The sequence below is a fragment of the Tympanuchus pallidicinctus genome, unplaced genomic scaffold, assembly GCF_026119805.1.
Source record: "Tympanuchus pallidicinctus isolate F22 unplaced genomic scaffold, pur_lepc_1.0 scaffold6, whole genome shotgun sequence".
Taxonomy (NCBI): domain Eukaryota; kingdom Metazoa; phylum Chordata; class Aves; order Galliformes; family Phasianidae; genus Tympanuchus; species Tympanuchus pallidicinctus.
In genome coordinates, this window is record NW_026294780.1 from 43077372 (window position 1) to 43105299 (window position 27928).

A 27928-nucleotide genomic window follows, 5' to 3' on the forward strand; every position below is an offset into this window, starting at 1 on the left:
GTCTCCCAGGAAAAGTGCTAATTCCACCCCATTTACCTGCAGAGGAAGCAGAGTTTAAGAGGCACCCTGTTCTGAGACAGTCACAGGAGCAGCAGATCAGCACAAACACTGACAGCAGCGACTTTATTACCCTCCCCCCCCCCCCCCCCAACCAAGGTTACACTTCAGACAAGATCACCAAATATTTCAGAAGTTAAGCACCATCTGGGTCTACAAAGGGGAGACAGAATTCTAAGGCAAGATGCTTACAAAGCACGGCCCCACCTCTGCACACACCATGTCCTATACAACAACCTAACAGGAGCATCAGTAAACCATACAACCCTCTTGTTTTAACTTTTGCCATAGCGCTAGGTAAAAGCAACACTGGAGGAGATGAAGCAATTTGTTTTATCATAACCCATACCTGACTTGTTCTGGCATACAGAAGACAAATCTGCCTTTTTCCCCTTGATTACACATTGCATTTGTTCCAATTTCTCATCTCATTTTCTGCAACACACATCCAGACCAGCATCTTAATCATGATGTTAGTTACCCAGGATGAGCACTTCCAGAAATTCACACTAGACTTCCCCTCACCCAGAACAATCACCTGCTAATGTGACCACATACATCTTTAACCCATCAAATACTCCTCAGTGTAAACTTTATTTTACTGAGCTGGCATTTCTTCCACACAAAGCTCCATGCCCATATAGAGTCTATACAATTCCCTTCACATATATACATTAAAGAAAGATGGAAAAGTTACACCATGCCAAGAAAACTGTCTTACAAGACAAGAGCCACTGCCTGTAGGGTATATTTAGAAACCAGAGGACAAATTAGGAAGGTAGTCACACAGCAATGGCTGTGAGCAATGAGAAGCAGGGAGAGGGGAAGTTTCTTCCAGGTATTAAGCAATTCCAGACTGCATCAATAAACACCCAAGCTGACACCTCTTCTTGTCACCTCCCAAGTAACAGCAATACCTAACACTTACATAGCATTTTTCATTCATGTCTCAAATTGCATCGCAGGAAGACATAAAGTACTACATTCAGCTTTCCCCTCTGCAAGCCCTTGTGCAAAGCTGAAGCCCAAGGTCAAGCAAGGGCAGCACTGGAAACCAATGCAGGCTATAGGCCAATGTCACATATGCTGAGTCCAGCCCCAGTGTCTTCTCTTTAACCCTGCTGTCTGTCTCCGAACAGAGCTGTCTGTCAGCTTGGTGTGGGCAGCAGGAAGACTTTCCCTGCTTTGTTCCTCAGTGGGAGCAGAGCTCCTGAAGGATTTGCCCACACCAGGGTAATTTCAAGCAATGCCTCCACTTCAGCTTCCTTCTTAAAGAAGCTTCCTTCCATTTATGAGATGCACATTGTGTTTTGGTTAGCATCCATTGCCTTTTGTGCTGGCACTGGGGACCTCAAAACAGGACCCATTTTCCTTATTCACATCAGTATTTACCTGCACAAGTAAGATCCTTCAAGATTTCTCCAGCTGAGGAGTTCCAGTTCTCAGCCTCTCCCTGCTCTCTGGCCCCAGCTGTTAATTTTCTATGGCCCTGAACTGGACTTGTCCACTATACTCAGGTCTCTTTTGCACTGGAGAACCCAGATTCAGACTGAGAACTCCAAGTACCTCACCAGCACTGACCAGAAAGTACCACCTCTCTCAACCTACTGAAAACTGATCATAACTCCCATGAGCTTGGCAGTTCAGCCAGTGTTTAGTCCACCTCGCTGCCCACTTATTTAGCCCATACCCCATCGGTGATGATTTCAGAGGCCTTGAAAAATTGCTGAACTTGCAGTAAACAACACCTTCTACTACTTTACCTTCAGCCACTAAGAAAACAGTCTAATTGCAGAAGACAACTCAATTGATCAAGCATTTCTCCATGGTAATTCCAAGTACCTTGAATCAGGAGACACTTGCTAAGCTTACCTGCTGCAGCAATTTCCCTGGAATCAAGGAGAGTTTGACTACCTGCTGATGTGTGAATTCCTCCTGAACATAGAAATGACGTTTGTTTTTCTAGTCTTCAGAAGCTTTCTCCAATAGCCATCTGCTTTTAAAGGCATTCAAGAGTGCCTTCATACTAATATCAAAGGCAGGCCAGATATGTCTAGACAGTTTGGGGAATGCAATAGCGCAGCCTAACCTTCTGCCTTTGGCATAACAATCTGCTCAAGTACTTAGATTTGTTTCTCAACACTCTTTAAACATCTAAGATCTGTTACAACTGTATGACTTGCTCCTAAATAATTTAAGTCTTGCAGTGCAGTTATTACCAGTTACACAAAGGGAAACAGAGATGCACCCAGTTGTAAGGAATTGATACAGATCAGAGCACTAACAGCAGAACCAGCGTCTCCCTTCTACACAGGGCCAAACCATCCCATCTCAGGTGCTCTTGATGCAAGGACTGCAACATTAACACAATCCATTGGTTGCAGGTACTACTGTTGACCAAGTCATACTGGCTAGGAAAACACCACTTGTTCCTCACACCCTGGTCTCAGATGGCAGCTGCTGTGCTGTAGCATGACTTGGTTAACAGCAAAGCCTAGATTGCACCACCACAAAAACCAAGCCATGAAATCTGTTTTGTTTGTTTGTTTGTTTTTTAATCCCCCTCCCAATTCATCTAGCTCAATAGGTGGGCTGGATTTAAAACAAAGACTCGAAGGTGTATATCACTAGACACAGTTACATTTTCTGTGGTTAAGTTATAAAAGAAGGTAAAAATAAAATTTTCAGAAGTGTGAAGATTGTCACTGGAATATTTTTATCTGAAATGAGTCACAAACCTTGAGAAGTAGGACTTTCCCCTAATAGCACTGCAAAAATTAGAAGGAACCACAACAGAAAACAATGTTAAAGGCAAAAACCTACACGGAGATTAATCAAGACACTTGTTCTCATATCATGTCAGAAGCAAGAAGTTCTTTTCACACGCAGGCATCTCAATGCTAAGAAGAGTAAATAAAACCCATCAATTCAACTAAGAAAAGAACAGGGAAGTTGGTAGGGCAGGAGAAGCCTATAGGTATTTGTCTGTACTGCTCTGTCTGTATCAGAAAGGTTATTACAGCAGCTTTCATAACCAAAGGCTGAGTTTAAAGTTGAATAGCAGGAAGGGGGGAAATGTGAAGTCTGGACTCTGCCTAGAAGGAAAATAAAAACGGAGAACAGGAAAAGACAGAGCTTCAACTTGTGCTGTTGCTCTGTTCGACTGTGAACTGCAGACATACAGAATGTCTCCACACACCTGCAATAAGAAGCAGAAGAAAAGATTCAAAGTACAGTAGCAATTAGCATTTGTGGAACACAGGTCCTAAGAAACAATTGCTGATTTATGTCAACCCTGCAGAGATTTCCCCGAGAAGAAACCCACTTTGAAAAGATTTTCTTCTGACAAAGTCTTTTTTTGTGAGAAAGTTTAATATTGAAATATATGACAACAGTATAAAGAATTCAGATTAAAGTTTCGGTTTTGTTTTGTTTTTGTTACATGGAGTCAGAGTATACAATCAAAGAAAAGCTCTGCCATCAACTTGGTAGGGATAGAAGCATGTTTAAGGTTGATTAAAGTGCAGTTACACATTGATTTTAAGACCTCCATTTCTTTTCCTCCATGTGTGCAGTTGTTACCCATATGGTTCAACAGCACTGGTACAACCCACTCAGAAGCCAGGTTCTGCCTGAGTGCCAGATCTCTGTGGCTGAGAGCCCACTGCCAATATTTTCATAACAGTAAGACTGTAAGAACCATGTCCAAGTCAGTGAGATGGCTTGTGGGACCATCATGAGAAGAATTAAGTCATCTGCCTTGGAAATGTGTTTATGATCCAGTACTGCATCAGTCTATACTACACTTTTTTTTATATAAAACAAGGGTGTTGATATTTATAGAATTCCATCAGTTTAGACAGTGCACAATATGCAATTATCACTATAAATAGAGTGGAGGGACAGAATTTTCAGCTTCTTGTTTTGTTTTTGTTTTTTTTTTTTTTTTTATACACCACAGATGAAATGTATGGCACAAATTCTAATTCAAGAAACCAGAGGACAGAAAATAACCCTCATTAAACAGCATCAAGAGTCATGTTTAGGTGGTGGAATGGAGGGCTAAGCTAGACTGCTACCAAGGAAAAACCATAATCCCTGAGAAAGTAACTCAGCTCTGACATTTAACCATGACTAAACGACACAAAGCAAAATACTTTGAAGTGGAAGACTTGATAACAGATTATTTTCATGACATGTTTTCAGTGTCAGTGTGACAAACTAACACCTGCACAAGAAGGATTCTAACAAACAAATGCACAGTGTAATCAAGAGAACTCGTTCCTAAACCTTGGCTGATGGTTTGGTTTTATTTTCTGCCGGTGTTCACAACAGTTCATGTGTGTACAGCCACACAGAAGAACGAGTGTGCACAAATCCATGAGAAGTCAGTAGATACTGTACAAACATCCACCAACAGGCCAAGGAAGACATTTCTCCAGACAGCAAACTAAAATACCCAAAGAACATTGAGGACAGAGAAACAAGCATCTCTTAGCAACATTTCTAATCAACCTAATACTCTCAGTACCAGGAGTTTGCTTCAAGAGTTAAACCTGACAGGCAATGCCTATGACAACAGTTAAGGTCTAAGGTGTAACGATGAGTACCTGAGGTCAAGCACAGAGCTAGCACTGATACAAGCAGTACTTACTGACACTGACATTTAAAAAAAAAAAAAAAATCCTTCTTGCATCAGTGCACTCTCTCATTTCTATTTCTCTGCTCAGTTCAATTAGATACTCATGGTACAAGCAGTGCTTTTAAAGCCAAGCCAGTTATTTCTCCCACTTGGATTGGTTTTTTTTTCCATTTATACTTCAGACCAAATAACAGCTGAAAGAAATGTAATGAATAATCATTTCAGAACACTCAGATAACTCTAGAAGCTCAGATACTCATATACACTCTAGGCCCTGATTTCACATGAGAAGGATCCACCATACTCCAGCACTATTTGGCTGCGGCAATGGACTGAAACCATCCATACCAAAGTAAAACATTAGAGATCTGAAGCTCAAAACCAGGGATCCACACCTTCTCTAGGACAGATCATACTTTGTGCCACTGCTGTATTTCAGCCGTGGGGAAATAAATTTACTCAACACAGATGCTGTTTTCACAAGGAAGCAGTCACCTCAGGCAGAGCAGAACAGAAACATAGTTTTAACTGTTCTCACCATATACTTTAATGATTTTGTAATAATTATGTCTTCCAAAAAAGAAAAACGGATGTCAGGTAGAAAAGCTGAGCCTTTATCATCTTCAGACACCTTCTTCACTGTGAATTGCTGGGGTTTCCCATATCTCCTCATCTGCTGAGTGATGCATCTGTGATACCTGATATACGGGTGCTTCCTCACCATGGGCTATTAATAACACATCTTTTTCTTTTCCTGTTAACTGAAGGTCAGAGCTACAAGAACAATGAGATCCATCAAGCTTGTCCGTCAAAGCCTCTGCTGTAGTTTTAGAGGCCTGTCCAGTCTCTGTTTTAGCTTCTGTTTCTGGTTTTAAATGAAGTCCAAACACATCATTTCGTACAATGTATCGAACACACTGCAAAATCACATTCCTTTCATGTCGGATGTCCTGGGCCAGTAACTGCAAAGAAGGAAAAGAAAGTGATGCATATTTCCCTCCGCTGGCCTGTAGTTGACACAAGCCTACAAAGATGTATGGGTAAGAACAGGTGGGAACAGGCATCTGGCAAGGAGGCTACAAGGAGAGAGGTTAGAAGGACCACAACTGGCACTTACACATGGCTGATCCACTAAAATGGATGAATGCTCACATGCCCAAATCACATATGTTTAAGCATCACTTATTTAGTACCAATAACACATTAAGTCAGGCTGAACAAGCTGTAAAATCTACTATTTGGATTATGCTGTCAATCTCAATTTGCTCAGGTGACAGAGAACATCAATAATACACCTCAACACAGAATTTCCTCTTCAATCATCTTCCAGGGTACATTCAAATGACTGTGCTCTCATATCACAGACATGAGCTATCCAACATCCAAAATGAAGAATTCCAGGCTCTGGACAATACATCAGGGTAGCAAGTCTATCAGCATTTTTTAAGCTTTGCAGGCTATACTGTATCTGTAATTTAATATCCTGTGCATCTTTTATTAGAAAATATCTGAGTAAAAGATACTTATAGAGAAAGGGCATGTTTCAACAGCTATTAGATTGTGGACTTAAATAGCAGCATCTATTTTGGAACATAATTCACCAACTTAAGTCTAACAACTTAACCAAAATGCTGAAGACCTTCCTTATTTCTTTCAGCCTGACTAAAGATCATTTGTGTGTTAAAAACCAGTCAGAATGCTGAAGGGAAATTCTGTCATTGTGAGCAGAGCTAATAGTGTGAAACTACATGTTTAAAGCAAGTAGCTAAATCTTTAACTACCTGACCATTTTCAGGAGTTCTGTATTACACATCCTAGCTAGATTTTGCTTGCAAAGCCACAGAGAAGCATGGTAAATCTAGCCAGCCACTTTGAAGTACACATATTTCTATTTAGACTATTTTTTTTTTTAAGAGGTGCTGCATGCAGCTGGCACCAGCTGTTACCAGTGCTAGCACCTTACATGAATCTTCATAAACCTGTCTCAACCTGTAGATGCACAGTAGGGCAGAGAATGGACACTACAATTACATTATTTTTGTAGGTGAAGAAGAAAGCGCTGAATTTCCACACAGCATAACAAAGTTACAGATGAGATGCATCATCCCTACCTATTTTTAAATGCAGTGATGGGTATCTCTGGAGCAACTTCTGTAGAGGCCTGTCAGCAAACAGCATTGCTAAGTGTACACTGTTTGCAAGACTATGATAGTCATGTGTGGTAGTGCCTAAATTCACTGTCCAAGTGCCCCTCTTTCAAAAAAGAAAACATTTCATTCATGTAGCATCACTTCCTGAGCAAAGATTCTTCACTTTTTGGAAACGTTTTCAGTGATTCACTAAGAAATATCACCCTTGGTTCCTTGAAGCTTTAAAAGCCTATGTGCAAATCTCAAGAACTCCTCTGTAATTGACAGCCACAGTACACATCCTTTAAGAAATCTGAACATTAAAAGGCAAAAGATAAAATGTACTTTTAAAAACGGACTAACAAGCTACAAATCAGGATCCCCGTGTTCAGCCAGCATCTGTGCCATTTTTCTCTCAATATTCAAGACCTTCATATGACTTACTCCTGAGTCTTTACTGCTTTGATCACCAACAACTTAGAATAGTAAGAGATAAAGACTACTGTGTGCTTAGGGAGCTACACAAATGAAGGACAAACACTTCCTTTTCCATTCACTAGCAGCTTTATTTCTTGGCAGTAAATGTACTATGTGCTACTGAGAAGACCATCAAGGGATTTCTCCCAGATCTGCTACTTGGGATGTAGCAGATCATTGACTATCTCTTGCCTAGACATCCTGTGCTGTATCAGGCTCCTGATGCCAGTGGCACTCTGCTCTCTGCTTGTTCCTCAGCTGTGCCCAGTTTTTTTGCTTTGGCAGGAAAACTGTGTAACCTATCTGATCTTGCTCTCCTAGCAAATATTGCTTTAGAGAACTGAAAGCAGTAAGAGCACTGGCAAAGTTTTGTCTACACTAAAGAAAACCAATTTCATAGAGAGTACTTCAGGCTGCTGTTCAGAACTGTGACACATTACACTGACACCTGCAAACCTCTTTTTGATCCTTCTGACACCAACCTAGTCTTCAACATGACCTGCAGTCACTTCCTCAGATTGGTTCAAACATGCCTACAGAGAAGAACCCCATGCATGTGCAGGTTGCAGTCCAACAGCACTCAACAGTTTAAGACACCAACATCCCTGTTAACAAGAATTTTGCAGCTGAAAAAACTGCCTCCTCCTCAATCAGGCAGCTGAATAACAAAGCTGAGTGCAAAGAGAGGAGGATCAGCATAAATCTGATGGGATTACACACAGAATATTAATACAGGAAGGGGAGAGGGACAAATAAAGGTTTGTGGGTTTTTTTGTGCAGCTCATTTCAAGCACACAATTAAGCTGTCTTCTGCTCACCAAAATCAGTTGTTACCTGAATGCACACCAAAATATTTTCATTTGTCTGTTTCAGCATCTATGCTTTGAGAGAAACACTTATTTGCTATTTTAAAACCTGGCCTTTGCTTCAGCTAGACCTCTCTAACTTCTTGAGGGGAGAGGAGAACTGCTCACAGGTTGTGCTGCTCTTGTATAGCAAACACCACTGTAACAATAAAGCTTACCATTTCCAGCAGAGTCGGACGACGCTTTGGAAGGAGAGGTAATGTTCTCTTTGCCCTTTTATCAGGGACTCTGGAAAAGCCTGTATTTGAGTTTGAGCTTCTTAGCATTGTGTCTGTAGATTCTGGAAGCTGCTGATTCAGCTTTGGATTCTGAGGAACATCAGGACTCTGAGGTGCTGCTTCATTTTCCTCAGCTTTTGTTGCAATCTTGACAGAGACTTCTAAAAATCAAAAGCAAAAGACACACCAACACTTTTCTCCCAAACTTAAAGGCCTCTAACATGGTTATATTCCCATGCACTGGCAGTTCTTGAGTATTCTTTCTACACAACCTGAAGAAGTACACATTTCACTTGGGAGAAGGGAGGTTTTTGTTTGGGGTTTTGGATTTCTGTTGTTTTGTGAGTGGGCTTTTATTTAAAAATAAGAAGTTATCTCTAAGCAGTCACAGAATGGTAAATGAGACAGTTACTCTTTTTCAGTACTGCAGAGGGATATGTTTTGTTCTGTTGTGTTCAAGGAGTTGAACAAGATTTTCAAGTCTCTGCCTTGGGTTCACTTAAAGCACACTCCTTCCACACCACAGTATAACTTGATGCATGTTTGGCTGTTGAGAAAATCACTACACAGGGCAGAGCATGGCTAAGTTCAGTCCCATCTCCTAGCTTCTCTCCAACTTTAAGTAAGCCACCTGGGACAAGTAAGGCATTGTAATCAACTGCAAACAAGCAGCTGCAGTTCTCTGCTATACACTGATGCATGTGCTCAAAGCAGAACAACATCCAAGCACTGCAGAGTTCAAATCTCATTGCAAAACTCAGCAGCCTTCGATGGAAAAAGCCCTTAAGGACATGGAAATTAGTTCATGGGGTGAGCACAACAGTGTTTTCCTGGCTCTGTTCAAACTTGAAGACAGGCTACCTTTCCCACCCCCCAGAACTGCATGCCTATAAGAAGGCTGGAAAATTTGACAATACACACCCTAACCAAAGAAATGTTATGTCCACCCTTCATCTAAGGTCACGGTGCTGAGAAAAAGCAAACAAAGGGTGGAAAGAAATCCACCCAATCTTTCAGGAAACACTGTATGAGAGGTTCCAAAATATGCTATAGGCTTAGAAAAAGACAAGGCATTAGATGAGGCACAACCCTGATGGATAAGGTCATTGCAGCACACCGGATGACTGCACAAATGCTATCCTCTGCCTGGGTACTCTCCTAATATTAAGAGTTATCACCATACTGGGAGTGAGTAATGGCTTACAGAGAAACCCCATTTACTGCTCCAACTGGGACAAGGAAGGAATGGGGGAACAGACTACAGCTAAAATAATGACATGCTTTTACTCCTCCCTGACTCCTTCTGCACATGACTTACACCTGTACTAGCATACAATGTCCCCAAAAGCAGACTAGAGAGGTTCTCTGCACAGACTGCAAAAATATTCCTATGTTTAACCTTTAAAAAGGTTCCCTCTGCCAGAGTAAGCCACAAAAAAGCCCAAAAACAACAACAAAAAACCAGGACAGTATAAGACAGCTCTGAATTACAGCACTGGCAGAGAGGGCCCAGATCAAGAGGCAGTTCCATAGCCAAAAGAGTCCTGGAGATACAACCTCTGAACTGGCACTATACCTTATGCATAACCTGGGCTAATCACTACATGTTGCATTTCATTCTGATTTCTCTAAAAGCTTCTTTAAGAAACTTTAAGTACTATGTAGGTTGACAGACACTGAAAGCTGCAGCTTTCAGCAGTTCAGGGATGCAACCAAAGAATGCCAGTGGGCCACCACACTTGTAAGGGCTGCATCTACAAATAAATGGAGAGTGCAGTGGTAGATAAGGGATCAAATGCATGAGAAGTGAAGTCTCCCAGCATTCAGAAAGAAAATATTTCCAAATAAAACACAGCAGCACTGGGAAGGAAGAGGTAGGGAGAGGAGAACATCAGAGGAAGAGCATCTACACACCTTCAGGCTCACTCTCAGAGGCACTCCCATAGTTGGCTGACAATGAACTCAAGGCTGAGGTGACCTGTTTGGGAACAACAGTCATCTCCAGCTTTGCATCTTCAGTTTCTGCTTCATCCTTGTCAGACTCTGCAGGGGAAGAAAAGGTAAGAGGGATTTTTCCCCACACTCCCTATATGAACAGCCAGCATGGTTAAATCCTCATATGATCACTATGCAAAGCTAGTGTTAGGCACCATTGCTCAATACCATGGATTGATAACAAGCATATCCACCTAGCCAACATAGATTTGGAGGACAAACTGTCTCACCACTGGTTTACAGTCAAAGTTATGGAAACAATAGTTTGACTTCCCGAACAACAGCTCAGAGTTTCTTCGTATATTAAATATAATTATAGGTTTTATTTCAAGAGCAAGTAAGGAGAAAAAGAGATTTCATAATGTGTTTTGAGGTTTTGCTGGATTTAGTCCTGTGGAGGCAAGGGGTGGGGAAGAAGGATTTAAAAACCAGTAATTTAAACATGCAAATTAGCCTCAGAGTGAGGATTTGAAAAACAGAAATTCTTGGATAGAAAAAAAGTTCACTGGGGACATTTAGGACACAGGCTACATATCAGACAATCTGTTTTCAGCAGGACTTCAGATCATTTAATATTAAAATCCTCACAGAGCATTATGGATATGCATGAGTGAGTTACTGCAGTCTAAAAACCACTCCAGAAAAAAAGGAATACTAGGAACACAGAAAATGGGCAAGTGATACAAAAATGCTGAAATTGACAGGACTATGACAATGGGAGACATACACAGAGCAACCTTCCTAAATATATATACACAAATGTATGTAATTATGATGGCTTTAGTTTGATGCAAAGTATCTATATGCATTAAGATCTTGGAAAGACTCTGATAGCACTGAAGTTAACAGAAAAATTACCACAGACATTAAGGAAAGAGAATCTTTGGGCTAAAAGAAATAGACTGGTTGCAGTCTTGTTTTTACAAAGAATGTTGCATCCTTACATATCCCAGCTGTTGCAGCTTGAACATTATACTCCACAGGAGAGTGGTGCAATACTTTGTAATAAACACTTTTGAGATCTTCACTTTTAAACCATAAGTGCTTTACTATTTTGTTTTAGTATCTCAGTAACAATTGTCAATTCATTTCACTGAAGCCCATGTTATTTGGTAGAACTTTGATAAACACACAGGCATTGATTTAAACTATTACCTGCTTCTTTACCTTATGAGACCTCATGGCTGACTCACTGGTTCAGCAATCACATCAACTTGCAACTGCACTGGAAGCTCGTGGAAAACAGAGTGCATTTTCCTAGCAGAATATATTTCATATGGCATACTCAAGCAAGCATAAAGCTCTGGCATTTACTCCAAGTTATTTTGATAGTTTCGATTCCTAGTTGCTCTTCACTTCCATCACACTCAGACTGTTGAGTGAGTGCAGGAGTCACACACGTTTTTTATACTTCCTTAAAGAGCATCTGGCCACAAAACTGGAAATGAGTTTATGAATATGCAAAGAAGCTATTATAAACTGCTAAAATTAAACTTCATAGAATCATAGATCCTGAGAGTTGGAAGAGACCTCTGAGGGCCATCGAGTCCAACTCCCCTGCAGTGAACAGGGATACCAACACTTGCAGCAAATTCAGCAATCACTATCAAATAGAAAGTGTATTACAGTAAAACAACTTGAGGAAGTGTTATGCACTAATGCATACAATTGCCTGCTTCTGATCAGAATTCCCTCAGGAATTTTAGACCTGGCACTTTATCTTGTTTCTGTTTATAAATGAAGAGGAAAATTGTTTTCCTCATCTCTCATTGAATGTCTTAGCTCTGAAGGAATGAGCTACTGAAAAGAACTTCAGTGAATGCATTATGCACAAACACACTGCCTCTAGAGAAAGGGCTCTTGCTGTTTGAAAGGTTTAAATACTCCAACAAAACGTTTCTATACAGCAAAACCACGGACTTCAGATGTAGGATTTTGAAAGAAATGTTTGTTCTACTTCATTATAGAAAAATGAACTGGATTTATTACACATTATTAAGTACTGCATTCCTTTTCTACCTATTATAACAGAAGTCCCTAGTTGTACTCGCATACAATTCAAATTCCTATCATTAAGTAAAGCACAGATGCTGTGGGGAAATGCAGCTATATTTAATCATACTTAGTTTCCCAACACGCAGATGAGTGGAATAAACAAATTGCACAGGGATGCTGAGTTCTTGTTCCCATTAATTGAAGATTATGTCTTCAAGAGGAGAAACTCAACATCAGAAGCCTTTCCAGTGGATGCATTTTAGCCTTGCTGCTAAAAAAAAAAAATACCCAACAAACTAGAGTATAAGTCAACTTACGTTGACATTCTAAGAGCACTACATCACTGCTGACTATATTAGAAATAGTTCTACCAGTATAGTTTATATTACTGCCAGCATAGGGAAAACAGAACATGCTCACAAAAAAGCCTAAGCAGTAATACTTCAGGAAATGCACACATATGGAGAGCATCAACAGCAAGTTGGATAATTTGGGGAAAAAAATGGAATTATAAGAAAAATGCTTATATTTTCATGTCATTTAACCCATACAAGGAAGTTCATTGTTTTCACACTCTAAATATTTGCAAAACACTAAAACATATTAAACACCCTTCAAAAACAATTCTTTTGTTGCAATACTTGATTCTTTTGGCTTTGTAAATATTTTCTTACTTTATGTGTTAATGTAGTAACTTAATTTGATGCATGTGCTTTAGTCAGTTGCCTAATACTTACAGCAGAATAAATACGATTGCACACAAACTTGTTGGCAGCCTCAATTTTGTTCTTTAAGAGCCTAGAAACCCTCTTTGATTTGTTAGCTAAATATTGGATTTAAAGCACCAAGTCAGTATCCAGAATATTCTATGAGATCTCTTAGAAGATCATGTTCTGAATCAGGATACAGAAATTTCCATTTAAAAGGAAGTTCTAAATGCAAGACTTAGACACAGGGATGTTGGACTACATTCAAAGTTACAGATTTGTGCCCCTGTCGACCCTAGAATAGTTCTAGCCATACTACCATGCTTCTTTGTTAATAACAATGAGTAGTATTATTGTCCCAGCATACTGGAAAAGCTTTCCATCAATTTTCTACTAAGAAAAAGCCTTCCATTATACACATGTCTAATTAGCTCTCTTTTCATCAATGACAGTATGGTGGGGTTTCTTTGTTGCTTGGTTATACTGAAATCCCCAGCTCTTCCCAAAGCTGCTAGCTTCACAGAAGTTCAGTAATCAACACTACTTAGAAGTTCCTTGACCTTTTTCATCTTACCAACATCACTGTTTGCTAGAAAACTGAGTGGATCAACGTCCTTCATGCATGGCTGAGTCTCCAAAGCAGGCTGTTTTTCATGTTCTTTTTCACATGTACTGTTTCCTGGTCCATTAGCTTCATTTTGATTTCTTTGTGATGGTACATTACTATCACCACCATTTTTCTTAAATTTCTTCCAGAACTGACGCTTCTGTTTTCTCTTCTGTCTTCCTTGCTGCCCAGACCTTTCATCTTCTGTAGCTTTCCACATTCCCTTCATTTTGCTGGAGAAGAGAAACAGAGTTCACAGAATAACAGCCTAGGAGAGTAAAATCAACTGAAGTCACTCAGCAGCTCAGGTGCACACAAGGTGCAGCAACAGAGTAGAACACCAGGACTTGCACTAGCTCAGCTAACGTGTCGTAACAGAACACACATGCAGTTACAGCTCACCTCACTGGCAGGGTTACATGAAAAGTCTGAAGTTGATGAATTTTATCTTTTAACAGGGCATACTTCCACTACTGAAGTCTTTTTCCAGTTACAGCTCAATGAACACTCAGATGCAACAACTGCCTGCTCTTCCCTCTAAACTAACGTGCTGCTCTTCTCTTTCACTCTAATGGAAAAGAAGAAAGATTTCCACTGGGACAAAGCAAATCAATTACAAAAGAGAACAGTAGGCTAGTTCTGCTGGCCTTCCAGATTATTCTACAAAGCATATTTCTAGAAGGAACCTGGTCAGCCAAACAAACTCAGAATGTATAGATATGAGAATAGGTGTGACCCAGTCAGAAAAGCAGATACAGAACTGACAACCTAAGCCTCCTGAAAATATTTCTTTTCAAACAACAGAAAGTTAATTCATCAACACAAGACTGCAAAGAGTCACGAGCACATTTTAACAACAAAAGATCTGACAGTCTTGATCCAGTCGCATGGTTCATTTGGCTCAGTACACTGTCTCTCAGTCTCACTTACAGCACAGCAGAGATCCTGTTAGCCCTAGTCAGCTGCATGATATCATGGTTGGGCAAGAACTTCTTCCTGACACTTTTCCTTGAGCCACGCACTTGCAAGATAAGCCTCAAAGGTGTGTTTCTAACCTGGCACCACGTCATTGGTAGGCAGCTAGCAGAACAGGTCTATTTTTTATGCCCCCTTTTCTCACAAGCAGTCACATTTCTCATCTTCTTCCAGCTTTCAGCATTGTACCACCTAGACACCCTCTCCAAACAGAGCAGCTCACTGAACACTGATAGCTTTGTGCCTCATGTTGTGCATTGCTGTGTAAACTTCTGCTTTACTCCACATCTTGCAGCAAGTTGTTAATGCTTTGTAGAGAAAGATTCCTCTGGTCTGTTCTCAGTGTGAGAATAAAACAGTTATCTGTTAACCTCATTTTTCCCCTCAAGTTACAAGAAACAGCGCATAGATATTCTAATTACCTCTTCTCACCCATACACATTTTTTCCTGTCACACAATCCTCCCAAACCACGGACCTCTGCCTGTACAAAAATGTTTACACTTCTAACTAATGACCCCCTCTTTCACACTTCTCCAGTTTTAAGTTCCTCTTGAGGCAAACAGCACCAGGTAGAGCATTCAAAACTGTTTTATATGATGTCAAAACATTTAATTCTTCAGCCATTCCTTGAGTGTCTAGCACTGAATGCTCAGCCCTGATAGCATCATTCACCATAGTTCTCATGTGACAAGAGATACAAGCCAACACCTTCCTGTGTATCAGCCTCTTATCCGTGAAGTAAGGCTATTGTCTCCTGTAACTCACCTCGTTTTAGGATTCCAAACTTCACTTCTGAATTTATATTAGGCTTTAAATTCAGGATGTTGTTGTACAGCTTGGACAATACAGAGTAAATATAAGCTGATACTGTCCTTGACCAGGGACAAAAACATTCTAGTTTCCACAGGGCCTCAAATACCCAGAAAGAAACCCCAAGGTCACAAACACATCCCAGCAAGTGCCAGCCTGGTATCTGCCTTCTTCTACTGAAAGATGTACTCTTCACTTCCTGTTTAAAGAGGATAAAGAGCCATGTGCTATTAATTAGCTGTTGCAAGACACCACAGACTGCCCAAGTGGTCCTCCTGCCTCTCTAATCTCACACACAGGGATGCTGGGAATTAGCAGTTGTAAAGCACTTCAGAGAACCACAAATGGAAAGTGTTGTAGAAGTGTTAAGTGTCTAATCCTTTCTAAATCTTACTTAGCTATTTGCTTTAATAGTACAGCTTGCAAAGAACAAGATGTATTCTATTTTTGCCTCATGCATCATTAAGTTTGCCAGATAAGCAACAATTTCAGAATCTTTGCTGTTGATAAACCAAGCAGAAACGACAGTTTTTTGGACAGTAGAGTAAGCCTTCTGGGCTACAAGTTCAGGGAAAAGCAGAAAAAAATGCAGGAAATTTCTAAAATTAACTAGAAATAAAGGTCACTAAGTGAAAGCAAACTGCAATCAACTAGCAGTTTTTAGGGCTTTTTTTTTTTCCCCTTCCCTAACAGTTTTCCAGATAAAGTTACTAACACACCTAAAAGATTTCTGACTACATTTAAGGTTACATTTGGCATCTGACTCACAGTTCACCAGAACATCCATGTTGCCAAATAAACCTGTAAACACTAAATAGCTTATTATTCTGACAAGCAAAACTCATCTTTGCATCCAAGACTCTTCAAATGTAACTCCACATTTGTAGCTTTGGACCCCTTGTGTGCAAAGTACATCTGCATCAGTCTTTTATAAGCCTTTCCTTCATGAGGAATAAAAGGCAGCAAGCTGAAGGGGGCAGGGAAAGGGTGAGTAAACATTTGAACATCTGAAGCACATGCTGTACCAAGGTAATCTGCACCACTACCATTTAACAAATTATACTAGCCTTGTCTGAACCTCATTCTGCACTGGTTCAACTGATTTACCATAGTTCAAGCTCTTTATTTTGTCATCCCCTTGAGGGGAGAGAAGTCAAACTCCAGCTTCACTTCCACATAGCAGGAAATTCAGCAAGAGCCTCTTAGAACTGGGTCCACTCCTGCCTTCTGGCTCAGTCATTCTAGCTTAAACAACGTGCTGGGGGCGGTGGGTCATTTTATGTAGAAGTCTTCCCGCAGGCCCTAAAGCAAGGCTGATGGAGTTGGCTATTTCCATATAACACTAACACTGTGGAAAAAGATTTAAAAAAGATAACATGGAAAAAGTAATTCACAGTATGAGAGAATGAACAGAAAAATTCGAGAGGACCAAGTATTGGGCCCAGAGCAAAGGCAGCAGATAGATAACGAAGATGGAGGGTAAAAGAAGCAACAACAGCACTATCTAAACCATAAAAACAAAGTTAAATCTTCCTCTGCTCTTCACTTGATCATTGATTTATCATCTGAAAGCAGAGAGTAAAAAGCCAAATCCACACAAAGTCTCTTGGCCATTTCCAGGCATAAGAGGATTAGACCACAGATTAATTATGTTGTGTGACTTCCATCCCCCTTATTTCTTTTTCAGAGACCAAGGTTATGGTGAACTAATGAATAGCCACTAGAATGTGCTTCTCAAATAAACCAGAGTGTAGAATTCAGCAAGAACATCATCAGGTTTCTAACACAATCATTGTTTAATTTAACTGAAGTGGACTATGAAGCACTGTAAACAAAGGAACATTACATCTGCCATTTGTCAAGTGACCTGTCCTCTGCTAAAGGCCAGCTAGATCGTGTGCACAGTGGAAGCAATAAGTGCTTGGAGACCACAGTAAGAAAGCATATGCCTGAACTCATTAAAAGGAAAATAGCAAGCTGATTTTAAAATGCTTACCCAAACTGCGGGGTGGTGAGGATTTCTCCTCTTTCCTCCTTCTCCATCTGCATAACTTTCTTCTTTTCAATGTTTGCTAATGTAGGAAAATTTCTAGAAGAAAAAAAAATCATATGGTCTTGAAATGTTCACTGTAGTTGGCCAACCCACCCTCTACCAAACCAACATTCTCTATAAGCATGAGAGTTTCTATGTTTCATGTAAGCGTACCAGACTGCGTCCTTCTTAAAAAGGCACTGATGAAGAAAAGAAACCTGAGTATTTATGGTCACACGCTCCCATGCAAAAAAATCCACTAAATTGGCACTACTAGATTTACCTAACCATCAGACAAGCTAGAGACTAACAGCTGACTCATGCTTTTAGACCCTCTGCCTGTCCCTATATACCACAGCACATGATTTAGTCTCGCAATTTAATTACTCAGTGCTTTTACCAGAGTATTTAAGGATCCTGAGGTATATGCCTTTAGCAAACCAATGGCTCAGCTCTTACATAAAATAGGGTTTTAAGAACAGCTTCTGCACGCAGAAGATTCCCTTAATAGCATAGTTAAGGGAAAAAAGCTTCTTCCTGCACAGTATTCAGAATTGAGCTTGCATACTGAACTCTACTACACCAATATTACCAGCTTTTTATTCCAGCTTCGAGAAAAACTGCTAAGTCATGCAGAACAAAACAAATCTACTATTACAATCATCCACCAAACCAAACCACCTCTCTCTTCCCACTCCCCACTTCCCTCACCATTCTTCCCTGCAGATGTACACCATGCCAGTTCCAACATGCAAGGCCTCCTGCAAATTGCTGTCAAAGCCCTTAAATGGCAACGCCAGATGCTCTGTAAACATCAGTTAGCCAGACCTCAGTGCTTTGAGATAAAGGTGGTAAATGGCAAGCACTCCCACCCCTTTCCAAAAAGTATCACAAAACATAAATATTTGATGTCTATTAAAATGGAGTAACAAGGAACTTAGAACAGCTACTCACTACATATAGTTATCAAAAAGGACACATCTTTCTTTAAATATTTAATCTTAACACATGCATCTTCCCTATTTTACAGTAAGAATGATAAGCTTCATGCTGACTCAAGACAGCTTTGACTACTTATCAAGGAAAAAAGATAACAAGCATTTTCTAAGGCACACCTAAACACATCACAGAATTGTCTTAAGAGGATTTGAGTTTAGGCTATCAGAGTCTATTTTCATTGGATTTCTCCCAGAAACCCACCATACATAGCTGAAGTGAGCACAGGGATATGATATTTCATCTCCACTCTTCTCCACTACTTGCATTTCTTTATCCATGTTATAAAGCTCCTAATATGCAGCAGGCATGGAATGAATTATTTTATCTCAAGAGCTTCAATTCAGAGACCCCTGTGCTCGACAGCCCCTCCATACTTCTAGAAGGAAACTTCACACGAGTAAGGCCCAGAGAAGAAAAGAGTTATTTGTGATAGTTATACACAGGAGAACTCCAAGCTCCTCTTGGTCATTAAAAATAAGGACATAAGGTAAAACCCTTAACCCTGGAGCAAAAGTCTCGGAAGTGCTCTTGCAGTTACGCTGATTAAAGGCATACTCAGACACGCACTCAACAACACACTTTGAGACCCAACTGCCTCCCACTTTCATTCCTACAAGTTACCACTCCCTCCACTGAGCCACTGTAATGGACTCCATGAATGCTTTTAATTCAACTCAGTGCCAAAACAGACGTGCTTTCTTTTAGAAAACCTTTTCAATTGACAGACAGAAACTAACAGCTGTAGGAAGCTCGCATCTGAAGTCCAAATATTCCTGAAAGGCACATCTTACAGCACCTGTAGCAACTGCTTAATCCAACTCTCCCTGACAAAGATAACAGATAGCATTTCACTCATTACCTTTATCTTCTACAGAAGATGCACCCATTTTGCAGTGCACATGCACAGAGCATTTTATGATGATTAAAAAGGCCCCTATACCTTATTCTGCAATCTAAGGATTTGGTGGGGAGTAAGCTCTAGACTTTCAAGTCTTCAGTTGGCAGATACAAGGTAGACTGGGTTCACACCTCCCCAGGTGCTCTGCTGTGCTACAAAGCTGAGCAGAGCACTCCAGTGGCAGATTGGGTGACTGGACCACATCAACCCCACTCGTCCCAAAGCAGAGCGAGTCGAACCCAACCTTCCAAAATGGAAGTAAATCCACATCTCATCACAGAACCACAGAAATGCTGAGGTTGGGAAGAGACCTCCAAAGGCCATCTGGTACAACTGCCTGCTTCAGCAGGGACAGCCAGAATAGGGTGCCTGGGTTCGTGACCAGGAAGCTTTGGAAGATGTCCAAGGAAGAGACTCCACAGCCTCTGGGCAACCTGTTACAGATACCTGTTACAGATACCATAGAATGGCTTGGGTTGGAAGGAACCTTGAAGATCATCTAGTTTCAAACTCCCTGTCAAAGACAGGTTTGTCAACCACTGAAATGGGCACTAAATCAGGTTGCCCAAGGCCCCATACAACCTGGCCTTGAACAACCCCAGGAATGGGGCATTACAGCCACCCAGTACAATCCCAGAGCTCAGCACTGCTAGAGTACAAACAGGTCTGTGCAACTCCTGACAAATGCATTTTGGTTAAAGAAACACAAATTGGCCAGGCTGTTCTAGCCAAGATTGGTAACATCATGAGAATAAAAGATAACACCAACTTGGCTTTCTGCAATTATTAAGAAATTTTACTGCTTGACCTGTATTATGAGTGATTGTCCACACAAGAGTCCTCATTATATATTTATGCTTCACTAGTGCAAAACAACTGGCTGGATTCAGGGTTGTTCTGTTTGAACTGGGCAATAGGAGGGGCTTGCACATGTAGTAACAAAACAGAGCATCAGCCAGATCTGCCCATGGAAACAGCAAATTCCACCTAGTTCCAGAGTGGAGGCAGATGCCTACAGTGCAAACATTACATTATACCCCCAAGGTGAAACTACACAAAAGAGACCCACACTTTGTAAACTTCACCACCTAAGAGCAGCTAACAAGATATTCAAGAGAAACCAGAAAGAGGAATTTTTTTCCCCACCTTTTTCTTTGATAGAAAATTCTTTCTTAGAGAGGCCAAGCTAGGAAGACAGCTCCTGAAGTGTGGCAGTGCAGAATACAAAGAGCACATACTGAATTTCAACACATAAAGGGGTCACATTTTATGATCTGATGTGCTGACTCAGGCTTGTATCCTTAGAAGATATGCCATCCTCCATCAATAAAATGAGGTTCTTAAAATGTTAGCTACAAGCTCCAATGAAGTAACAGAAGTAACCCAGCACTCAGGTCCTGTAAACAACTTGGCACAGCTTGTGCCCTAGTAAACAGGTTATTTTTTTCCAACAAACGAGTGCTCTAGCCAAAATCATACATGCTTGATAGTCCAGTGCACTACATCCTGCCCAAATAAACAAAGTAAACAGAGCTCTTAGAAAGCACAGAGAGCTTTGTCAGTGCCTAACTGAAAACAGAACTGTTTCTATAGCAGTTTACACAGCACATTTCTGGAGTCCAAAGCTACACAAATTTATCTTCATAGGAAAAGCACTGTGACTTACAGAGCTGGTCCTGACTGAGCACACAACCAACAGCAAAAGGGACACATAAAGCCCAAATGGGCCCACAGAGAGCTGATAAAATTCTGTTCCGAGTCTCCCAGGCATTTTATCTAACATTGCATCTGCAGGGTGATTTCACCACATGTTAGCTGAGGCAATTTTATTAATTCCCAGTGCGTACCAGTAAGTTCTATCCATTACATCCACCTTAAAACATTTAATCCACTTCACTTTGTCTGCACTACTCGTACCAGGCACTAAGAAATTAATTTTCCTTATTACCTATTTAACTACTGTGAATGTATCACCAGGGAAGATGCCAAGAGCTATCATTATCAACTAGGGGATTACAAATTGGTTTGATCGACAGCACTAGTCTTCACTTATTAAATAGATGCTCAGCCTATCAAATGTATTGCAAGGAAATACTGCAGTCATTCCCTAACTGGACTGGGTTAAAGAAAGCAGGGCAGGCCAGAATTTAGAAGCAATACATAAGATTGAGAAAATCATCCAGTGTTATATCAAAACATAAGCAAAAATAAGCTTAGGTGTTTGCTTCAACATCAGAGCTGCCTTGCCATGTTTTCTAGTAACCTTTGCTCAGGAAGAGCTGGTTAGAAACAGATGGACAACTAGTACTCAGATTTCACTTGGAAAGAATAGAAGACAGCAATGCCACATTCTGTGCAGTAAGGAAATGCACTGTTGGTGATTCTCTTTAAGCTAGTATTTAAAAAATGCTAGAATAGCACATTTCTCAACAGTTGGAATGGACAAGTCAAAACAAGAAAAGCAGTTGTAATCACCAAAGCTAAGGTCAGCCTTCACAACCATTTGTCTTCCAAACAAAGGAATCATAGAATGGCTTGGGTTGGAAGGGACTCCATGTATTTCCAACTCCCTGCTGTGGGCAGGGCTGCCAGTTGCTAGATCAGGCACTAGATCACATTACACAGAGCTCCCATCCAACCTAGCCTTGAACACCTCCAGGGATGGGCATCTACAACCTCTTTGGGTAGGACACTCCAGCATCTTATTACCTTCTCTGTGAAAAACCTCCCCGACTTCTAATCTAAAATCTCCCATCTTATAGTTTAAAGTCATTCCCCCTTGTCCTATCATTTTCTACCTGTGTAGAAAAGTCCGTCTCCCTCCTGTTTATGAGCTCCCTTTAAATACTGGAAGGCTGCAATGAAGTCTCTCTGAAGTTTTTTCTTCTCCAAGCTAAGCAGGCCCAACTCCTCAACCTTTATTCCCAGGAGAGGAGCTCCAGCTCCCTGATCATCTTCAGGGCCCTCCTCTACACCTGTTTGAACAACTCCACACCTCTTGTGCTGGGGATCCCAGGTCTGGTTACAATACCCCACATGGGGCTTCACAAGGTCATAGTAGACAGCAACAATCCCTTTCCTCTCCCTGCTGTCCACCCCTCTTCCAATGCAGCCCAGGATACTGTTAGGCTTCTGGGCTGCAAGTACAAACTGCTGGTTCATTTCAAGGTTTTCATCCAACAGAACATCCAATTCCTTACCCGCAGCTCTGATCTCAGTGAGTTCTTCCCCACTCTGTACTTATATCTGGGATTGCCTCAACCCAAGTACATCACTTGGTTTTGTTGGACCTTATTAGGTTTACATTAGCCCCTCAGCTTGGTGCTGTCTGCAAAGTTGCTGAGGGTACACTCGATTCTCAGGTCCCATAGAATTGCACCTCTATCACTGCCCACATAACTTCAGACTGCCTGCTTTCCAATTCACTGGATCAAAAAAACATTAAAAAGCCTTCAGACTGGCCTCTTCAGCAAATTCAGTAGGCCATAAGCAATTAAAAAGCCTTTAGGTGAAGAGATATGCAAAGGCTTCAACAAGAAGGGCATTGTATAGAAACTGGAAAAGCAGAACAGCATTCTGACCTGGCACACTTCCTGCAAAGACGTTCACTCATTACTACTCTCCCCTCCCTCATCACACAGATGCTGCACTTTAAAGATAGGCTTTAATAGATGGTAGCAGGATGCTCGACTAAACAACACAGCAGCTAATCATGGACACTGGAACTCTAAGTCATTATTTACAGCAGCTGGAAGAACAACCAAAACAAATGTCAGGGATGCAGTATGAAAATAAACACATTAAATCACCAGAAACTAATTAGAAACCAACTACTAATGACCTAAAAAGATTCATTCTTAGCTCTGATTAGAGCTTCTAGAAAGAAAAGCTTTTACTTGTCACCATAAATCAAAACTCCCTAATAGTTCAGACTCCCTCTTGTGTCCTTTTCCCCCCCCCCTCTTTCAAATTGAGTGTTTACTGTGAGTCAGATCTTTCATACCATACTGTTGCTTTGTTGGACACCCAATGAATGCTTTGCAGAAGCCTCAGATTTGGCTTTCATTGCTTTTATTTAGTTGTTTCTTTTATTAAGTGCTAGTACAGCTATCTCAGCTTTTGTACAAAAATTAACACAAGCCACTCAGGTAGTCGTTTTACATGCATCTATTATGAGACACCCACATAGAAACAGACACACCAAAATAAGTGACAGCACTACTCCACCTAGCGGCCTTGGCTCATCCCACATTGCCTTTTTTGATGGTGCTCATGACTTGGGACTTTATTTCCACTTATTACAGTATGCTACAGAAAACAAAAGGCTTCCAGGAACCTCGTACCACAACAAAATTATAGCCATATGAAAGAAAAAAAAAAACAACTACCTACCATAATTTGTTGAATTTCTAGAGACCTCTATCTAAGGCAGAGTATCATCACTCAGTAAACTGCACATAAATTTTGCTCTGACTCACAGTATCCACTCCCCAAGCACACAACATATAAACATTAGAGAAGCAGAAAATGTACAAACATGTTTCTAATACACAGCAAAGCATGTACTTGCATGCACCTTAAAAACCATTTTGACACATAAGCCTTAGCACCAACAGCTCTCCCACAAGCATCTCAGAAGACAAAAACGTACACAAAGTTGAAAACAAAACAAGTATTAATTTTCTCCCTTGGAGATACTGTTATAAAAGCATGGGCTTTAAGACTGTACCAGACAAGTTGTTTTACTTTCATCTCAAGAGGTCACAGCACAATGCCAAAGCTGATCATTAGCAATCTTGAAATTTGATTTATACAACTTCCCACTCTGCATCACAACTCCTACTTATAGGTTTGTTTTCACCATGCACTGATCACTCAAAACTGTATTCCAAGTCAGGTACAGAAGTGAGGAAAACCTACAGCATCTTTCATCTACTGAAAAGGAGTTAACTATGAGAAAGCCACCGTGAAAAGGCCTATGGAAGCACAGGCTGCTTGCTGGTAAACAGCATCAAGTTATACACCTCACATCACAACAGGAGAAAATGAGAAATCCTGCTGCATATGAACTTCACCCCATACTTTAGTTACAATGCCATTTGTATATTTTGTTCTTTAGAAAGTGTCAAGCAATTACTCACTTTTTTCTTTCTTCTCTCCATCTAGCAATCTCTTCTGGACTATCTAATTTTATTCTCTTAGCACCAGGTCCATGTACCTAAGGAAGAAATCCAAAGGTGTTTCAAAGCCAGAAGGGGGAGCAGAAAAAAAAAAAAAAAAAAAAAAGGAAAAAGGGTACTGCACTTAATCTCCAATCATGCTGTGACTGCACACAGCAACCACGTTAAAATTCATTAAGATATAGAACTGAACATTTATACCCATAAGATTTTTTTTTTTAATAACAGATTCAACTCACAGAATGGCCCAGGTTGGAAGGGACCTCAAGGATCATGAATCTCCAACCCCCTGCCACAGGCAGGGCCACCAACCTCCACACTTAACACTAGACCAGGCTGCCCAGGGCCCCATCCAACCTGGCCTGGAACACCTCCAGGGACAGGGCACCTGTCTGGGCAGCCTGTGCCAGCACCTCACCGATCTCATAGTAAAGAACTTAAAGAACTTACTCAGAAGTGATGTTTTAATTTCAGAAGAATGAAAAAAAAGAAAGAATTATCGAACAGCCTGGGTTGAAAAGGACCACAATGATCATCTAGTTTTAACCCTCCTGCTACATGAAGGCAGCAAAGATTAATATTCTGGGAGACAGCTGGGACACCTACGTTCTTCCAGTGTATCTGAACTAACTTCTCATGTGCGTTGAAACTGCATCCTTCTTCTGTGCACTGCAAGATAAAGGGAGTGAACTTCAGGCATATCACATTATACAAGAAAATTACAACAAACATTTATCTAAAAGTCAAATTCTGCACCAGATGATTATACAGCTGATGGCACAGGTTTTAAGCAATACAATTTTAAAACAATCATGACTGCAAAAAAAAATTAGGGTTAATGTACTTTTAAGTTCCGTCTGATTTTTGTACAGCTAATGAAGACAACATGCCTCATAATCAAAGATAACGTAAAGCAAAGCTAAAAGGAAGATTTTTGGGGCTACCCAAATTGTGTTACTTCTTTGCAGTAAAGGAGTGCATTTTTAAGATCTCTTCTACATAAAGCATTTCACACGCTATGCTGATGTCAGTGAAGCTACTCAGTGCTGGGGTGAACTAGCAATATTCAGAAGAACATTAAAATGACTTGAGCAATAACACAAAAAATACAAGCTTCCCTACATACAGCATTAAAAAAAAAAAACCAACTCCTACCAACTCAGGAATCTGTTGCTAGGTCTACCATCATAAGAGTGACTACAGTTATCTGTTTGTATGTGAAAAACTAGAGATTGAAATAAAAATAAAGCAAGCAAAGTTCAACCTGTGTATGTTGTGAAATATGTTCATCATACTTCTCCTGGTTTTTATAGCCTCGGTCACAGGTATCACAATAGTGAGAGAAAACTGGCTCCTTCTTCTTTTTGTTCTAAGAGAAAGGAAAAAAAAACATAAGTATAGCAGTTAAAAGGTTACCCTACTTAACTAGATAGGAAATAAATTGCTTGGAATGTTTTATTTGAGGTATTACCAAATATCTAAACTAACAAAGCTAGAATTGACATCATTCATTTTCCAAACAAAATGTACTGCATTCAGTTCTTTCTTCTACCACCCCTCTATCAGTTATCACTTCTGCAGACACAAACTTATCAGCAGCTTGGAAAAGAGCCAGGGCTACAGCTCCACACCCCCTCCCCATAGATTCAGTCTGCACCTGTTCTCATGTGACAGGTAGGAGCTTGGGGGCAGTAGGGACCCTTTCTTCTCCCACCATTACAGCAAAGTGATGAGGCTGCCAGGGTCTGAAAACACGATGGACCATTAAAGTGATCTATGTAACTGGGCATCATCACAATAAAGGCTTTTATTGAGATTACGTGTTTTAGGATTTGATCCCTTCGTTGAGCTCAGGGTTTGAGGCCAATTCATGGAAAAGCTTCAGTTGGAAGGAACCAACCAGTTCCAACCTCCTGCCATGTACAGGGCTGCCACCTAGCAGCTCAGGCTGCCCAGGGCCCCATCCAACCTGGCATTACGCACCTTTAGGGATGGGGCACCCACAGCTTCTCCATGCAGCCTGTGTCAGTGCCTCACCACCCCTAAGCATATGATTTCTTCCTTATAGTTAAGAAGGTAGATACAGATGAGATTGAAACTGCTACCTTTTGTCCTGTCGTGCTATCTGATCAATATGATAAATATCCCCTCCTTAACTTCCCTATACGCCCCCTTTAAGTATTGGAAGGTCACAATGAGGCTCCTTCAGAACCTGCACTTATCAGAGAATGGTTGAAAGGGATTTGAAGGATCAAATTCCAACTCGCCTGCCACAGGCAGGGCCACCAATCTCCAGATACGGCACTAGACCCCATCCAACCTGGTCTTGAACACCTGAAGGGACAGCGCATCTACAACCCTTCTGGGCAGCCTGTTCCATCACCTCACCACTCTCCCTGTAAAGAGCTTCCCCTTAAATCCAAGAAGAGCAAACCCGGTTCTCTCCTCCATATTTTATAGGAGAACGCTCCAGCCTCATCCCAGTGGCCTCTTCTAGACTCACTCCAACATCCATCACCCTGGATACAATATTGCAGGTGAAGCCTTACAAGGACAGCGCAGAGAGAAGAAGAACCACCTCCTCAATCACGCCAGGGCACCACGCTTATTTTGCCTGTCATGTACATTCAGTCTCACAGAGGCAGCAGCATTAGTCAAGAACACAGTGGCTGCACAGGGACACAAGCCATACAGAGTCACCTCTGTCCCAACATTGCAGAACAGTTTATCACAGAAAGGGAACACTGAAGGCCACATAGCCCAATTCAGCATCCGTACCTTCTGCCTGTTGTTTCCACCTGGAGAACGCTTATGAAATCCAGGCGCTTGCTCTCCTTGCCATTCCTGGGGAAAATGGCCATTTCCACCTTAAAAAAAAAACAAACAAAAACCCACACAACACAACAGTCGGTTTCAGTTGCTGCAGCCGATGAGTCCCACACGCACGACCAGGTGGGGAGCGAGGGAAAGGGGCCGTACAGACTCAAATCGGGGCTGAAGGATCAGGAAACGAGACTGGGGGCAGCTCCAAGAAGGAAGAGAAGGGAAAAGGAGGAAAGAAGGAGCCGGGACCCCCTTCTTCCCCGCTCACCACTGTGCGGCCGCCGCAGGGGCTCCTGGTAGGCCGGCGGGTACCATGCCGGCGGTGGGGCGTAGCCGTCGGGTGGCGGCCAGAAGCCGGGCTCCCAAGGAGGCGGCGGGCAAAAGAGGGGCGGGCGGAGCGGCGGCGGCGGGAACCAGCCGAACGGGCTCACGGCGGAGCCCAGCTCGCCGCCCGGCTGCATGCCCGCCGCGTGAGGAGCCGCACCGCCGGCCGGCCGCTACAAAACGCGTCACTTC

The 27928-nt window shown here is 41.3% G+C and overlaps 1 protein-coding gene across 1 annotated transcript; it reads right to left on the reverse strand.

Annotated features, from left to right (window-relative positions):
- Positions 1-3973: 3973 nt before the first annotated feature.
- NUFIP1 (nuclear FMR1 interacting protein 1) lies at positions 3974-27925 on the reverse strand. Its single transcript, XM_052664587.1, has 10 exons — positions 27681-27925; positions 27368-27456; positions 25854-25958; positions 25196-25258; positions 24551-24627; positions 17477-17569; positions 13661-13926; positions 10304-10432; positions 8330-8550; positions 3974-5661 (listed from the first exon to the last, which is right to left on the reverse strand). The coding sequence occupies exons 1-10, from the start codon at positions 27871-27873 to the stop codon at positions 5323-5325; spliced, it is 1575 nt and encodes a 524-aa protein (XP_052520547.1). The 5' UTR covers positions 27874-27925; the 3' UTR covers positions 3974-5322.
- Between the last annotated feature and the right edge of the window lie 3 nt (positions 27926-27928).